This window comes from Nycticebus coucang, chromosome 2 (assembly GCF_027406575.1).
Source record: "Nycticebus coucang isolate mNycCou1 chromosome 2, mNycCou1.pri, whole genome shotgun sequence".
In the NCBI taxonomy this organism is placed as follows: Eukaryota; Metazoa; Chordata; class Mammalia; order Primates; family Lorisidae; genus Nycticebus; species Nycticebus coucang.
The window spans coordinates 76,070,558-76,088,874 of NC_069781.1; the positions used below are offsets into that span (position 1 = coordinate 76,070,558).

Here is an 18,317-nt window from a genome sequence, read left to right on the forward strand (position 1 = left end):
CCAAATATTCATTATAAAATTTCATAAAATATTTATAAAATATCCTCTATGTATTGGCCACCTTTTTGTAAAATTTTCTGCTTAATATTTTGTAAATAAAGGTACATTAACTATACTTTCCCCCTTTTTTCCCCAGATATGTTGACTTTTGGGACATTCTCTTTCTCCATAAAATGAGGAGAAAAGACATACTTCAAAACGTTCTTATGAGACTTAAATGAGCTGAAATTCAAACATACTTGTATCAGTTAAGGCTACAAGTGTTTATAAATATCTGTCTGCTGAGTAGTGAGATAAGTACCTTGAAACTACTGATGACTCCTGTTCTCAAGAAGTATATTATTACTATTATTAAAAGGCAGAAAACAAAGTGAGTTGGAGGACAGTAAAATCTGAAGCTTTACCGATGCGACCAACATCATGTCCCTAATTCCTCAACTTTTCACATGTAGTGAATTTGAATATTCTCCAAAAGATATGTCCATGTCCTAACTCCCAGAACCCGTGAAAGTGACCTTATGTGGAAAAGGTCTTTGCAGATGTTATTACGGACCTCCAGATGATATAATTTCGGATTATCCCGCTGGGTTCTAAATCCAATATAAGCATCCTTAAAACAGAAGACACAGACACAGAGGGGAATGCGATTAGAAGGCAGAGGCAGAGATTGGAGTCATGCGATCAGATGCTGGAAAAAGCAAAGTAGGAGTCTCCCCCTAGATCTTTCAGAAAGTGCACAGCTCTAATAGCTTGATTTTGGACTTCTATTTTCCATAACTGTTAGAGAATAATGTTCTGTTTATTTGACAGGATCAAACCTGAGGTGTCAGTTTCTTCATCTGTAAGTTAGGTATAATATTCTAACCACAGTTTTATTTCTAAGTGGGAAATGGGTAACTGTAGTATCCAGGAACAGGCAGACATTTAAAATGGCATTTACTGAGAGCTTTTCATGATCATTCACTATGCTAAGTGCTTTACATGTATGATTTAACTATTTCTATCTTATTGATCCGGAAAATAAAGCTCAAAGAAATTTAGTAATTTGCCCAGGGCCACACAGCTAGCAAGTGGGGGAAAAAAAAAATTACGACTTACACCGATTTCCGAAATATCTTTTTTATCCTCCACTGACTGCTCAAATCCTCCACTGAATGCTCAAAAAGGATGCAAATTAGCAACCTCTAAAACTTTAACTATTTTAATATTAGTTCAGGCTACAGGATTAACTGCCTCTCATTAACCACACAAGCCAGATTTCTCCTTCAGCAACCCGTCTGCCCTCGCGAGAAGCGTCAATTGCTTCCTTAGCACGGAAGCTACAGGGTTAACAAGTCACTGTCAGGAGCTGATGACGTACATCGGCCCGACGGATCCTTCCAAGGGCCAAACCTCTCATGAGGCGCAGACCTGGCGTCTCTAGATGAAGTAAACAGCAGCGGACCAATGGAACTCCGAGCTTTCGTATTTTCTGATAAGCCCCACCTCTTACTCCCTGTTCTGCCGCGGTAGTTGGAAAAATGCAGACTCGGGGGGCGGAGCAAGGCGAGGAAGCGGAAGCGGCGGTCGGGGTTCTGCCACTGGAGCTGGCTTGGGCCCCACGTGTGCGGTAAGTGTGGCGGATTCAGTTGTCGCTCCTGGGAGGGGTTTGCACCCTGCCGGGGGCTGGAGTCAAGAAGGTCGCCCGGGTTCGTGCGGGGTGACCTCCCCACCGGGCAGTCTTCTGGAACATTTTACTAACCGGGGAGTTTGGAGATTGATGGAAGCCCAGCGAGGGGGCGGGACTACGACCCCTCTTCCTTCTACTTTGCCAGCATGTTGGGATGGACAGAGCTAGCTTCCCTCTAAAGTCCCTGCCAGTGCTTGTTCTGCTCAGCCCATCTGTCCTGTACTTGACAACCATCCACCCCATGTCTAGGTGCTGAATTTACAGTCTGAATGTACGGTTGCAGGTTGTCCTGAATCTCCAGATGCAGATTGTAAGTGCTGGAAAGGAAGCGAAGTGCTAAGGTGGAAGATGAGGAAGTCTGAAGAAGTTATTTCTTATAGGAGATCTAAAGTATGACGGGAGGCAACCCTGAAATCTGGATGCCCCCGCACTACTTTAAGCAAAGGCAATAAGTCTTGAGGTGGAAGCTATGTGTTTAGTGGTACAAGATAAAGGGATAGAGTGGCCTTAGGGAAAGCCACGGTAAGGAATTTTTTGGTGTCTATACAATAGGAAAATACTCCCATACCTTTATAAACACTGAAGGCTTAGAAGCAAAGGAATAACATGATAGTTCTTGGTTCTCTTTAGAAAATGTGTTCAATTTGGAAGTTTAATAAGAAAACCATTGATGATTGCCTTAGAGTGGCGATAGTGGGGTTGGAATTGGAGAATTAGAGGTGTTTCTAAGGGGGATTCAAGAAAGGTAATGTCACAAATGAGAGAAAAATGTCAAGGGTAATTCTCAGGTTTCTTGCTTTAGCAGTAGAGTACATGGGATGTGTCGTTGTCAGAAGTGGAGAACAGTAGGGCAGGGGAAAGTAGATGGGATATCGTTATTTGGGAGTAGCAGTGGGAATATAGAGAATTATTTTTTGGACATATTAAGTGTATGGTGCTTGTTAGACACATAATCAGAGGTGTTGGGTAAGCAGTTAGATATACAGATTTGGATCCCAGGAGAAAAGTTTGTAATGGTGAAATAATTTGGGAATACCCAGCATAGAAGAAAGCCAGGAAATAGAATGACAACACCTAGGGACAAGTAGGGAGAAAGAAGGGAAGTCCACTAGGACAAAGACTTGAGGAATGCCAGTATTTAGAGATTGAGTATTGAATATTTACTACTTTTATAGCATGGTCCTAAGCTTCCTGTGAGAGGTAAAGAAGGATCCATCACATGTCCCTCTACCTCTGGGAAATCTTTTGATATTTCCTTTCAGAAGGCAGAGTTAGGCTCTCAGCTACTAACTCCCTTAACACTTGGTGTATACATAGAACCTCTGTAAGTTGATTGCACAAGTGACTCTAACAAAGTGGTCAGCATATGGTTGTGGCCAATGTAAGGAACTAGGCCTACTGTACTGATAGTACATGTGGTGCATGGCTGGTCATGAAAATTAGGTCAATTTAAGGAGGTGGTCAATTGGTGGTTGTACTGTACTTGTAACACTTAATTACATTGTGTTTTAATTTTCTGGTTGCCTGTCAGAGCACCCTCTTTTTTTCCCCCATATTTTTCAACTCAGTAGCTTTCTAGCACATAGGTTATAGGTATTCAATAAATTTTTATAGGAGAAAGGTGGAACCATCCATGAATAACAATATAATCTTCTAAGTGTTATGTTTTAAGAAGGATATAAAAATGGGTCATTAGAAGAAAAAGAAGAATCATTTGGGAAAAATGGAAATGCATGTGGGGGAGAAATTGTAAGAAAATGTCACTTAAGCTGGATTTGAAGGATGTGTGGGAATTGTGTTGTTAGAGAGAATAGCTTAAAGTTTTGAGCCTGAAAGAGAATTTTAAGAAAGTAAGATTGGCTCCCCTGTGGTATGTTTGAGAGTGCTAATGAGGGCCAAAGTTTGAATGGCTGTGAATGCCAATCTGAGTTTGAATTATTTCCTGTAGGCTGTGGGAAGGTTTTGAAACTATTAGGGAGTGGAAATGGCATGACATAGGTGTGGTAGTGGAAGTTTAACGAGGCAGCAGAGAGTGGATTGCAGCAGATTAACATTGAATCTAAAGGCAAAACAGTGCAAGAAGTAACAAGAGCCTGAATGGGGTAATGGAGGGAAAAAAGAGGAAACAATTCTGAAAGATACTTTGGAATGTAATGATTAGGTTATGAAGGGGCAGACACAATCCTCAAACAAAATAGATTTTGCTTAGTGAAAGAAGCAAGACCCAAAAGGTTATATACTGTGTGATTTCATTTAGATGACATTCTGGAAAAGGCAAAACTGGAATGAAAAACCTATCAGTGGCAACCTGGGAAGGGGGAAGGAGTTGATTTCACCATTTAGAGTGGTGAAACATAAGTTTTCTCTCTTATCCATGGATAAGAGAGGAAACATGTATCCACTGTCATCCAAGTAGTGGATACATGACTATCCATTTGTCAAGAGCAATAAAATTGTACACCAAAAAGACGGAACTTGACTATATGCAGATTTAACAAATCAACCAGCATTTCTGTGGGTGGAATGCAGACTAAGATGTCAGACTGTACTATAAACATATAACTTGGCTGAAAAAGGTGAGAGTAGGGAGTTGACCTACGTAACTTTGGGAAAAGTATTTTGAATGGATGCTTTGAAGCTAAAGACAAACAAAAACAGTGCATAAACACTGTACTGTAATTGGCAAATTTGTTGGTCAGAATTAAAGGTTAGCAGTTCTGAAACAACCTTACATATTTATAGTAGGGTTGAACAAATGTGTAAATAAATTGTAGATAGTGGGAAGTGAGTTTCTCACTGTCAGAGAAAGAAGTTACAACCGAGCGGGAGGGGATAACTAGAATAAAACCTGTGGTGCTTCATTACAGTTAGGGATAATGATGTGCACTTAATGTTATTTTAATAGTAGATATAGAAATAAATGCAGGTATGTGTGTATGCACAGGTTAATATACATATGTGTGTTACTAGATCTGTCTGCCAAAAGGGCCTAGAAGCAGTGACACTTTAGTGACAACAGCACACCTAGCATTTAGATCTTGTTTTTTTGTTTTCTTTTTTTTAAATTTCAGTTTAAGGATGTATATGATTAGGTTACATTGTTTGTATTTGTTCCATAACATCCTGGTTGTGGTTGAGTCCTTCACCCAAGTGGTGTGCCATATACCACTACATTGTACCTGTTAGGTGGGAGCTTACTGAGCCCCCAAACCCCCTTCTTCCCCACTTCTTGAATTTAATGTATTTTTCTCTTGTGTGGGCCTACAGTTGTCCATCTGCTGGTTTCAAATTAGTGTTTAATACATGGGGTGCCTGCTTTTCCATTAGATCTTGGTTTTTAAATATGATTTTCAATTAAAGCATCCAATGTTCCTTGGAGAAATGGCTGAAAGGATGATGCGTGATGAACCTGGAGCAAGTACCAGGACACGGAAGCCTCCTCAAAGACTTTCCACTGGCCAAAGCTGGAACTACTTGAACAACAAATAATGATTGTATTAGATTACAACCCAAGAAGTAAAATAAATATCTGAGACCCATACTGATGCAAATAAATAGTTGGAAAAGATGGGATAAATCTTCATTAAAGGTAAAACTAATAAAGGAAATAGGAAATCACCAAACACCATAGTAATTGCTACAAGCAAGATCCACTGAAGAATGCCAAAATGAGGCTTTAAGAAGATACAAGCTTTTTGCCTGGTCACAGAAGATCTTATTTAAATGTTTATTAATTGCTTGTGATCTGAATGCTTTGATACCCTTCCTCTGGAAAGTAAAGCTTACTTTTCCTCTCTTTGAGTTTGGGCTGGACTTAGAGTAAGGATAAGGAAAACGGTAACTTTCCAGTGGAGGAACCCTGGCAAACACTACTTTGACCAAGTGATGTTGGTATCATGGACCTTCTGTTATTCTTTAAAAGAGCTATCATAACCCCTGTCTAATCATAAGAAAGCACTAAACAAACCCCAAATGCAGTATATTCTGCAAAATAGAAAGGAGATGGCTAAGTTCAGTGTATTCTGGGAGAGAAAGAGGACATTAGTGGAAAAACCCTGTACTTAGTTAATAGTACTGTACTAACATTAGGGGAAGCTGGGCAGAGGGTATATAGGGACTCACAGTATATCTTTTCAACTCTTCTGTAAAACTAAAATTATTTCAAGTAAGAATTAAATACATGGAGAAAATATGTAAATGAATGGATTTATAGAAAAGCATAATGCTTGCTATAGAAGAGCTAAGAGATTCATATAGGGTTATGGTGGCTATAACTAAGTGATAAAGTGGCCCTACAGTCAGTCACTCAGTCCTAAATTTAGCAAAGAAGCTGAGTTATTCAAGACCCATTTTTTTTTTTTCAGGATCATATTAGTAAAGTCTGACTTAGAATAGCATTTTCCAGAATGTTTCTTGGAATCTTGCCATTTCTTTGAGATGTTTCAGGAAAAAGTGGCTCGACTGAGGTTGGAAAATCCTGCATATTTCAGCCTTTGCTTGGCCAGTATGGATAGTTATATTAGGAAATTAAAGAATTTGGAAAATCTTTCCTTATCGGCAGATTTAACTTACTGTTTCCTAAATACATTGTATTCCAGAACCCTTACTTTATCCTATTCGCATCCTGGTAAATTAGTTCCTAAATGAAAAATTCTAATCTAGAAATAACTGATCATGTCTAGGGATCCCAAAGATGTATTATTTAGGGTCAGTTTTAGAAGTGAATTGAACATATAACTTTGAAGAGTGAAAAATGAGCCAAATGACTTTGCTCTTGATCTATTCTGCTTCTTTCCAGGGCCTGGGGAAGATGAGGGGTTATGTCTTGTTTGCCCTGTACACCATGGGGTCTCAATACCATAGGAGTGACCTCTTGGGCAAATTTTGTAAATGAAATAGTAACACATTGACTGCCACACTAGAAAAAGAAAATTTCATGAGGCCATGGTGTTTTACTACAAAAATTAAAGAGTTAATTTCAGAGTTAAAACTTTGAAAACAAAGTGATCTTTTCTAACTTAAGGAAAAATTTGTTATTTTCTGTGTTTGAGTTATGTGCATATGACGTGGCATTAGAATCATTTGTGTGCCACATGAGTTGTATGTGACTCACAACATACTTATTGAATTTGTTTCTTAGAATTGAGTCTTTTGTTATTCCACAAGTTTTTATTTGAGTGATTCTGGATGACAACTTCTGATTCATACCCCTGAGTATGTGCAGCAAGGTCACATCACCACATACTATTGCACTGATTTCGTTCAAAGAGCAGCTAGGTAAACATTCAAGGGGAAATGTGCAATTGGAAGTTATGGTATCAGAGAACACAGTCCAGCATGTGTGGTGTGTTTGGGTGGGCCAGCAGGAGCAGGTTGGCTGGAGGTGGGGGAGACAGCAGATTGACAGTGAAGTAATGAGCAGAAGTTTTACCACTTCACGAGGCCCCCAGGCCCTGGGCTCAAAATTGGTGTGGCTTAAATACAACTAACACGGTGTTGTTGTTTCATCATAATCTTATTTTGAAATTCACTGAAGGTTACTTAGCTATCTCTAAAACAATCACAATAGAGGGTAATCTTTCTTTTTACCTAGTTGTGTTATAGAGGGATCTTTCAGATAATCCTTTATTTTCTTTCATTAAAATTAATATATGTTAAATACAGCCTATTGTTCATTCCTGGCTTTTAAGGATAGAAACCAAGAAATCAAATAGTAAGTAGTACTGACAGTTACTCATCACCAAGTCATTCCAGGGTACAAAACAGAAACACTTACATTTAACGTCAGTAATGGTCTGCTTTTAGCCATTGCTGAAGTGTTGCCTCTAGATACATCACATACTGGCTGGCATGTGTGCGTGTCCTTAGGTTTTGTATTGGTATCTTGTTCATTTTCAGATTGTATGATTGTGGGGACGGTGGGGTTGTGCATACTGTGCTAGGTGATTTTTACCTCATCTGTGAACGCAAGGACTAAATATGGCAATGACTGTTTAATGACTTAGTTGATGAGAAATTCATTGATTCCTTTTGGTTTGGTTTTGTTTTCCAGAGTTGCCACAATGGAAGTCAAAGGGAAAAAAAAATTCACAGGAAAGAGTACAAAGGCATCACAAGAAAAAAACAAATTTCATAAAAACAATGGTAAGATAGCCAAGCCAAAATGTTTTCTATGTGGTTGGTTGGCCATCATAATTGGGGGTGGGAGGTATGTAGCATATTTTAATCAGTGTTCATGAGGTAGGGTTAGGATTAAAAAAAATAGGAGGAAATAGGTGTTATTGTGTACGCATTAGTATGTTCCTCATGAAATTTAGACATTTAAAGAAATTACCAGAATATGTTTTATTTCCATGTTTAATAAATCAGGGCTAGTTAATATACACTGCTGATAAACCAGTTACTTTTAGCTTCAGCATTTATAATGGTGACGTCTTTCTAATTCCATCAGGTGTCAGTATTTCAAAATAAAGAAGTCAGAGACTATATAAATGTCTAAATGTTTTCTGAAACCATTTCTTTTTTTCTTTCAGTAGTTGTTAAGGCATAGCTGCTATTGTTTGCATCTCATTTGTTAGTTTGTAAGCTTTGTTGATCAAAGAAGGTTTTTATCAAATAATTTCATTATAGGCTTTATAATTTTCTTCTCCAAAGTAGGAATTTTGAAATAAATATTTTTATTTTGTCCTTATGATATACTTTCTAAATATCAAAAGTGTTCATTTTATTCTTGGACTCCTATTATGTTATAGAACCATTGAAAATTATGTATAAGGACTAATGATACGGAGTCATTAAGTAGAATACAAAGATACGTGAGTAATATCTCATCTCTACTATAGGTTTACAATTAGAGAAACAAACAGCAATGGTTATCTCTAGGTGGTAGAATTATGGATAGTTTTTATTATACATTTCTCTACTCTCTGGGTTTTGTATCATAAGCCTGTATTAAAGTTTTATAATCAGGGAAAAGTTTTTAAATTTTTTGATTGTTTAAATTGTACTTTATTCAAAAGGATAAATGTTGCATATTTGATAGTAAACAAAGATGTCTCCCTAAAAAGTGTATGATTTTCCATAATGAATGTAATCTAGCAGATAAAAGAGATCTGGGTCCAGAATCTTTGAAATAATAATTATTTATTGTTGTCACTAGACTCTGGTTTTTCAAGAACATTCCCAAGAAAAGGTGCTAAGGAAGGTGGATCTAAAATTACATCTAAGAACTTTGAGAAAAGTACCACAAAACCTGGGAAAAAGGGTATGAGGCAGTTCAAGAATAAGCAAAAAGGAGACAAAGCACCAAAGAACAAATTCCAGCCGGCAAATAAATTCAGCAAGAAGAGGAAATTCCAGCCAGATGGTAAAAGTGATGGTAAGTTCTGATTTCTGCAGAGGCCTTTCCTACCTGAGCTAGTGCCTGAACCATTGTGCACAGGGACTCTGAAAATGAATTGGAGACCTCCCATTCTTGTTCTTTGACAGGGGACATTTTGGGATGAGAGGAGGGAAAGGTAGATAAGGTTGAATAAACAACATAGCATCTTTTCTGGTCAGAATTTCCTTTAGTGTTTACAACTCCTTATTTTTTAGACCCTTTCTGAATTACCTTAGCCATGGAGTTAAGCTAAATTGTATTGTCTTCATACAGTGGAGCCTCAAGAAAACATTCATTTTTGTAGGCTAAGATTAATTTATTCATTTTTAAACAAAGGTTTGAATTAGCTATGCATTGTGCCTGAAGATAGGGAAAATAAAAGAAAGAAAGAAAAGGAATCAGTAAGGATATAAGTTCCACCTAATAATCACAGAAATCAGCCTTAAAGAACCAGTGTGTCTCAGGTAAGCATCTGGCTGAAGATAACTTAGTGAACAAGAGACTTATATAGACCCTGCCCTCACAGAGCTTAGGCAAGTCTGATATAATCATATAATCAACCCACAGATGGCTCAGATCCGGTAGCCTTTCCAGAGAAGTTACAGTGTATACAAGGGAGATTTGATTTTAATTGGTGCAGGACAAGTTGCTCACTGATTGGCAGTGTTGTTAGAGATTCTGTTTGTCTATTGAAACAAACTGCTGATCTCTTCGTCGCAGGGTTCAGTGGGCCATTTCTAACCTAGAGCTTTGTCTCCATTGTACAGCATGCCCGTTATGCATTGTCCCTCGCTGGTCTACAGCTACTGACACACAAGGTTGGACAATTAAGTTAATGATCTCGTCTTAGAAAAAGTGCTACGTATATCTGAATATCACTACTCCCCTGGGGAAGATATGCCCTGGTGCCAATTCCTAGTCAACCCTTCAAAGCAATTTTGGAACTCTTTTTCTGGAATGGCCATCTGAGTGCTCATTGTCCAGGTCTGACAATAAGTTTATTAACATCCTGGAACAAGTAATATGGACAGCATTGGTGAATATCACTATGGTCACTTTTGAAGTACTCCCCTTGGCCATCTGACGACCATGGTGATAGTCAGCAGTGAAGTCACAGCACTTTTTCTAGGATGAGTCTGGGAGCTTAATTGTCTGACCTTGTATCTTTACCTTCTCTGCAATGTGCTGAGAATTTTCTGGTTCTTTCATTCTCTTTTTCTCCAACACAACATGTCCTAATACTACTGCATACTGCCAATTGAAACCACAGCCATGGGGCCTTCTCAGTCCAGTCCCCTAGTCCTGGTTCTTGTTCTTTACTCTGCCTGAGGGCTACTCACTGGAAGGGCAGCAGCCTGAAGACAGGGAGGTGGGGAGAGAGCAAGGAGGGGGAATTTCAGTTTTTCATAGGCCTGCAGGATGCTTTCCTGCTTCAGCTCCCATCTTTTCTCTTAATTTTCTTTTTCCACCCTCATCTCCCCACCCCATAATTTCTCTTGTAGCCTCTCTAATAGATCCCAAATCTTCCTTTCCCTGGAGCTCTTGACAGCTGCATTTTAAACATACACATTTATTCTCGTCCTAAGATCTGGTCATGCTACAGCCTTGATTTTTTTTTTTTTTTTTTTTTTTTTGCTATAGAAGGTATGTTCCTAACATTTTGTGATGGGAGATACTTTCCTAACATTTCAAAATGGAACTCTTGATTTTATTTTCTCTTTTTTTCTAACCAGAAACTGAGAGAACTTAGATACTAGCCAACCCTAAAACTGATACTTGTAGCTTGGCTTATTTGGAATGCCCAAATATTTGTGGAATTAAATTAGCTTGGAATCAGTTATTATCCTCTGCTGTGTAGTAGAGGATACCCCAATATTAATGGTAAATATGCCCTCCATTGCCAATAGTCCTCTATATATTCCAGGCATGGAATAAATAAGTAAACAATAAGGAGAATAATTAAATGCATTACACTAGTATAGTGTTCTATTATCAAGAATTATGTTCTTAAAAGATATTTAGTTTCATGAAAAGATAAAATATAATAATGTTAACATACAGATTCTGAATTTTTAAAGCTTAGAACAATTGAAATTGCCTCACTGTCAGGGAAAGGTAGTGGAGCATTTACGACTGATGAACTTGTTATCGTTTCCAGTGTATAATTTACTTCAAATATTACCTAACAATTGCAATCAGTGTAACCTGGCTTATTGTACCCTCAATGAATCCCCAACAATAAAAAAAAAATAATAATAATAATAATTTACTTCAAATACATGCATGGGGAAAGGGCAAAAAGGACAACAGCGGTTATGGCTAGGTATTGATTTTATAGGGAATTATTTTTTGCATTTTTCCAAGTTTTTAGAATTAGAAAAAGGGAAATATTTAGATCTAACAAATTTGCCAAAGAGTTTCCTGTAGAATACTCATGTAAATAATGCCCACTTTATTAAGTTGTTCTTTCTTTGTTTAGTCTCATTGGCTCAATTGGTAAGTTGCTTGGATTTGAGGACAAAAGTGTAGCAATAGAAAGATACTCAACCTTAATAGCATCACTAGAGATGTTATAGAGAACTTCCATGGAGAACCTGGAGATTTTGGTTATGACAGCAAAGGATTGTTGCTGGGTTTGAATTTGAATCCTGGCTCTAAGCCCTGTTAGTTGTGTGAACTTGGACAAATACTTAGCTGCTTGGTGCCTTTGTTTCCCCAGTAGAGAAGGGGACAACAGCACTCAGAACAGGGAATTTTTGAAATTGTTTTTCCTGTTTTAATTTGGACTAATTTTTGTTTTCATTGGAAATGGATTATACCTAAAATCCAATGGTCTTAATTTTTAAAGTAGTTATTTTACAGTTGAAAAAAACTTAAAATGTTGCAGAAGCTTTTATAATCCTTTCAATATCCTTAATTTCTTATAGGTATTCTGTTAAGAATCACTAAAGAGCAGTTAAGGGAATGATTGGTTTTAACCAAATTTGATATATATGAACTGCTCAGAAAATGAAGTAAAATACCAGTCTGTAGGGAGTTATATATTCTCCTTTCTAGATTCCACAATGGGAATCCTGATTAGTAATTGCCCTTTGTACCTGATTTGTATTTGTTTATGCACTCAGAATGTTAAATGTTATTGAAAATAATTTCTGTAACTAGAATCAGCAATCAAGAAACCCAAATGGGATGACTTCAAAAAGAAGAAGAAAGAACTGAAACAGAATAGGCAACTCAGCGATAAGACCAACTATGACATTGTTGTTCGAGCAAAGCAGATTTGGGAGATTTTAAGAAGGTAACACCTACTTAACGGCATCTTTATTAACCCCTTTGAGACAGAAAAACTAATGGTATATCTTGTAAATAGTGAAATGTCCTAAAATAAATGACACAGCACTTGGGTTATTTAGGAACTACTCATAACACCCTGCTATAAGCATCAGTGCTTGGATATCTGCCCATTGCAGAAATGTGTGGAATCATTGTGATGGCGTCAGATATGCTTATGAAAATGTGTGAGGTTAAAATACATTTGACATTCTTCTGGAGAGATTTCTGAGAAAATGAAGGGCAATTTCTTATCAGCTAGGTTTTGAGATACTGAAGTATTTGGTATCTTAGACTTGTTTCAGTATTTTCTTTACTTCTGAAGTTTCTGGCTGTTAAGATTTGGATTGATGCATAAAATTATACCTTGTGAGATGAGTTCCTGCCTTTGAGAAAATTACTTTTGTCTGGCTGCTCTGAAATAGTAATTTAATGGCAGGGGTTTGCTACCTTCGAAAAGAAAATCGTGCTGAACTATGTGAACATACGCTGGTAGCATTTTTAGCTCTGTGCGTTTAAAATAACTTCTTCCACCATTTTTCCTCTCTCTTTTCTCATTTGTAGAAAAGACTGTGACAAAGAGAAAAGAGTAAAGTTAATGAATGACTTGCAGAAGTTGATCCAAGGGAAAATTAAAACTGTAAGTTGGGGCATACTGTTGCAATTTTGAACAATTGAAATTGCCTCACTCTCAGGGAAGGGTAGTGGAGCATTTATGACAGATGAATTTGTCATTGTTTCCAGTGTATAATTTATTTCAAATAAATCAGTGTTCTCTTAACGTTATCTAGAGGAGATTTTATTAGTTGAGTTATATTTGTTCACTGTCTTGCTCTGAACTCCACGTACTACAATATGTTCTAAGTTGCTGACAGTAGTTTTAGGGCTCCTTCAGGGGCAGCCTTTGCCAAACAATATGCAGGGGACTAACCAGATGCTGTATACATGTATTAACAGTTTGAGGGAATGTCTTGAAACAGCAAGTCCTCAGCTGATTCTTTCGTATAAATTCCGCAAGTCTAGCAATTGTCAGTTAGCCTCAATTTGTAGATGTTCCATACTCAATATTCTTTCTTGACTACCTTAGGTCACAGCTGGATAACCATGGACTTGGAAATTTGTCTGGTGTTCATATTCTGACTCTGATCCTCAAAATATCTGTGGTTTTTAACAATAGCAATAACCTATTGATTATTTACTGTGTGTTTGGAGTTGTGCTAACCCGTGCACCTGTCATCTCATTTGACTGATGTCCTTATCCCTGTTATCTGGGGGCTTGGAGAAGTTAAGTTTTTCCTCAGTGTCTCAGGATAGCTAGTTGCTTCTGATAGCCTTACTTTTCTTTTCTGAAAGTGGGACTAATAAGTGGTTGCTTTGGTTCTAAATAAGAAAAATATATTCTAACTACAGTATATTGATTATATAGTAGGTTCTCACTATATGCACAAAAATAGCCTTATTTTTTAAAAAAGAAGTTTAAGGATGTCTTACAAATCTCCCTTAAATTCTGAAATCCATGACCTTGATGGAAGTGTTATTGTCACTTTTATGATTTTTTGGAATTAAACAGTTTTAAAGACAATGAGCAGTGAATAAGCCCTCTTGAAGTAGACTGTACTGTGCATAGTAAAAATAATTTTGCATGTCTGATGATTTGTGGATTTGCTCTAAAAAATTGATCAGTGACCAATTGATCCCTCCCTTCCAGTAGGGAGGGGGATGGATTAGAGGATCAGATTTGAAACACAATAACTCTTCCAGAAATATAACTGGTTATACAGGGTGGCCATAAAGTTTCTGTGCAGTTTAAAATAGTATGCAATTTAAAATAGCACACAACCTTTATGGCCACCCTGTATGAGGTCTGACAAGTAAGTTCATGAACTCATCTTAGGAAAAGTGCTACATACCTCACTGCTGAATATCACTATGGTCAGCTGCATAGTACTCCCCTTGGGAACCTCTGCACTGATGCCAGTGCCCACTTCACCCTTCACAGCAATTTTGGAACTCCTTCTGGAATGACTGTCAGAGCTATCACAGTATGACGCACAAAAGCATGCAGCAATAACGAACAGCACTCAGCAAGACACCACCACTAATCAACACGAACACAGCTATGAGACACTGATGCACAGACAATGTGAAACCTTCCCAAGTTGTTGTACAATGCTGCTAACATAAGCGGCGGGTTCACAAACTTAATTGTTGGACTTCGTAGGGCAGCTCTGATGGCCATTCCAGAAAAAGAATTTTAAAATTGCTTTGAAGGGTAGACTGGGCGCTGGTGTCAGTGCATAGCTTCCCAAGGGGAGTACATTGAAGGTGACCATGATGATATTCAGCAATGAGGTGTGTAGCTCTTTGTTAGGATGAGCTAACATGATAATTTGTGAACTTAATTATCTGACTTCATGTATATAGGGGTTATAATGAAAATATGAGAAATGGGTGATTAACTTAAAATCTAACTACCAATGTGTATGTATATAGTTATACATTAGACCCTCTGTAAGTTGACCACCCAAGGAAATGTAACAAACTAGTCAACATATGGAAGTGGTCAACATAAGGAACTAGGCCTGTTGTACTGATATGTACATGTGATGCATGTCCAGTCTATGAAAATTAGGTCAACTTGAGGAGATGGTCAGTGTTGGGAGGTGGGCAATTATGGAGTTCTACTCTGTGTAGCAAGACTTTTAGATCTCATACCCATCTATACCTTTACTCACCAAAGCCAAATATTCTTAGATCACTTACATTAAAATCATAGAACAGTAGACTTTTTAAACTAGAATGCTTCTCTTTTCAGAAAGATAACTTCCAGAGAAATGAGAAGTATGGTCCATATATTCATTAGATGGTTTGGGTTTAAGGTAGGAATTTTGTGAAGTAGGTAAACCTGTATCTACCTCAGTGTCTTTATTAATTGTCCTTATTAAATATGATAGGCAGCTAAACCAAAGAGTGTGATGTTCTGTACAAATGAATCAAGTATTTTTACTCCCAAGTAGGCTAGGTTTGATTTTATTTGTGAAGAGTCTACCATTTTTCTAACAAGGAATTCTAAAAGAGGTTGCAATAAAACAGAAACAGCAAGAAGCATAACTCTTCAGAAAATAGTCTAAAGGCTCAAACTCTTTCCTTCAGATTGCATTTGCACATGATTCAACTCGTGTGATCCAGTGTTATATTCAGTATGGTAATGAAGAACAGAGAAAACAGGCCTTCCAAGAATTGCGAGGTATGTATTGTATATTGAAGATTAATTGTTGTAAGTCACTTGTTTGCTCTTGGCCCAGGACTGTCCTAGGAAATTTTGTTGAGATGTGTCTTCTGTGGGACCTTTCTTATTTTTATGTTTCCTTTACTTGGAAGAAATTGAGTTGACTTGTGTTCCTAGAATTATACATTTATTTAATTGTTCCCCTTTGTTTCTGGAGAACTGAGATGAAGATATCAAATCATTGTAATGTGTTTTTGTTTTTCAGATGATTTGGTTGAATTAAGTAAAGCCAAATATTCCAGAAATGTTGTTAAGAAATTTCTCATGTATGGGTAAGTTGTAAAAGACCTATTTGTAAAAGACCTCTTTCTTTATTTTTTGGAGGCATAGATCCTGACTGTACTCACATCTTATAAAATCTGTGGTCATAGTAATAGCCCTCAACAGATGTTTATGATGTTCCAAGGGAGTATCACCTTAAAAATAATTATTGCTGTGGTATATGTATACCATGGAATACTATTCAGCTATTAAAAAAATGGAGACTTTACATCCTTCATATTAACCTGGATGGAAATGGAAGACATTATTCTTAATAAAGCATCACAAGAATGGAGAAGCATGAATCCTAGGTACTTAATTTTGATATGAGGACAATTAAGGTCACGGGGGCAGGGGGAAGCAGAGAGAGGGAAGGAGGGAGAGGGGTGGGGCCTTGGTATGTGCCACACCTTCTGGGGGAAGACATGATTGCAAGAGGGACTTTACCTAACAAATGCAATCAGTGTAACCTGGCTTACTGTACCCTCAATGAATCCCCAACAATAAAAAAAAAAAAAAAAAAACAATTATTGGAATTAGTGTAAAATTACACTATGCCATTCTTACAGGCATATTTTTATATCTTGAAGCTGTGGTAGAAGAGAAATGGAATAATTAACTTGTCATTAGTTACCACTGCTTAGAGGTAGAGGGTCAGGAGGGATAAGTGAATAAACTGAGCTGAGGTCCGGGCTTAGGAACTGTCAAGATGGAACTATTTCCTAAATGAGGTAGAATTGGTACTTGAGCCATCTTTTTGAGTATAATAATGTACCAGAACATTTAACCATCAACAAAAAATGTAGGATGCATAAAAATTCTGTTACTTTATATTCCTGGCTATGATTATCAGTCGCTTCTTTTTTTTAGGATATAGTATAAATACTTGTGATTAATTTCTGTTTTCAAAGAGAATCCTAGAATATGATTTCTTATTTCTCTGCATCTTTTCTTTTCTCCCTTTTCCTACCCTACCTTTTTTCAAGCTGAACATATAGGAACTGGCATTTATTGAGCATGTACTATGTGCAGAGTACAGTTCCTGATACATCTTAGCTCATTTCGTCCTCAGAGCAACCTTATGTCTGTTTTATAAATGAAGACGCTGAGGCACAGAGAGATTAAATAACTTGTTCAGGGTCTTTCAGTTGGTAAGCAGAGACAAGTTTCAAACCTAGGCAGGCTGGCTGCTGAGTCACTTAAAGCTCGAGGTGGAAATACAGGGCAGTTCAATTTTCCTACTTAGAAGTGATTCGCTATGGGAGAATCACCCTCACCCCCACCCCCACCCCATATTGGTGAGTTGGCCTTGGGAGAAGTAAGTTATTTGTTATTGTCAGATTTCTCCTTCCATCATTTATTTTTTCCACAATTGTGTTGGGTTTAGAAGTAAACCACAGATTGCAGAGATAATCCGAAGCTTTAAAGGCCATGTGAGGAAGCTGCTGCGGCATGCGGAAGCCTCAGCCATCGTGGAGTACGCATACAATGACAAAGCCATTTTGGAGCAGAGGATCATGCTGACGGAAGAGCTCTACGGGAACACATTCCAGCTGTACAAGGTGGTACTTCCACAAGTGTTTCTCTAGCTCTTTTAATAATACTTTTTCTGTGTGTGTTTCCTTCACTTCCAGCGCCCCGATTTTAGAATGTTTACTTTAACTGGTCCTTGAAGAGACCCTCTTAGACACTTTATTCTCTCAGATTATTTTGTCTGTGTTGTAGTGAGCAAGTGATCATACTTAGGTTTCTCATTCTCACCGAGAATGCCTCTAAATCCCCTTTAAATCAAACTACTTTGGTTACTCCCTCCCAAGTGCTCTGTGTGTAATGTTTCAATACTTGCATTACTACCATCAGACTAAGGAAAGAAAACTTGCAATAATTAGCAAAGCTTTGTCACCACCCACTAGCTGGCTCTGGCTGAGATGCCTTGGGCTTTCTCTTGCTACCTTCTGTATTTCTTCATGTGTGTGCATTTTCCTTCTCCAGATTGTATCCAGAGAGAAAGGAGAGTAGAGAGACTCACCCTTTGCATAGAATACAGGGATTGACTCTGAAAGGACCAGTAATGGGACTACAATAGTCAAAGGATTAAACCCTGGGACACAAGTGCACACATTTGTGAATTGAACCTGTTGCTTTACTTCTTATGAATTACAAAATGCATGGTAGCAAGAATTTCTGAGCTTGATGTTATGATTAGCAAATATCCATTGTCTGGTTGATTTGGTTGGTGTTTGCTTAGCTCTTTAGATACACTGGTAAATGTTTAAGTTGAAAATCAGTTAATAAAGGAATTATCTCATGAGCACATATACAGTGGAACTTCGTTATGTAAATATGGGAAATCTTAAATTCATTTAAGCTTGTTTAAAATGTTTATG

The 18,317-nt window shown here is 37.6% G+C and overlaps 1 protein-coding gene across 3 annotated transcripts in view; it reads left to right on the forward strand.

The window, feature by feature from the left end:
* Positions 1-1,525: 1,525 nt before the first annotated feature.
* PUM3 (pumilio RNA binding family member 3) overlaps positions 1,526-18,317 on the forward strand; it is a 41,545-nt gene continuing 24,753 nt past the window's right edge. The window contains exons 1-8 of one of the 3 annotated variants that reach the window (XM_053573843.1): positions 1,526-1,609; positions 7,722-7,813; positions 8,829-9,047; positions 12,213-12,348; positions 12,945-13,020; positions 15,534-15,627; positions 15,875-15,941; positions 17,318-17,492. In XM_053573843.1, the coding sequence (XP_053429818.1) occupies positions 7,732-7,813; positions 8,829-9,047; positions 12,213-12,348; positions 12,945-13,020; positions 15,534-15,627; positions 15,875-15,941; positions 17,318-17,492 (849 nt within the window). In that variant the 5' untranslated portion in view covers positions 1,526-1,609; positions 7,722-7,731. Of the gene's footprint in view, positions 1,610-1,691; positions 1,980-4,919; positions 5,259-7,721; positions 7,814-8,828; positions 9,048-12,212; positions 12,349-12,944; positions 13,021-15,533; positions 15,628-15,874; positions 15,942-17,317; positions 17,493-18,317 lie in introns of those variants that run through there. The other 2 variants (XM_053573862.1, XM_053573853.1) reach the window with 2 other exon arrangements.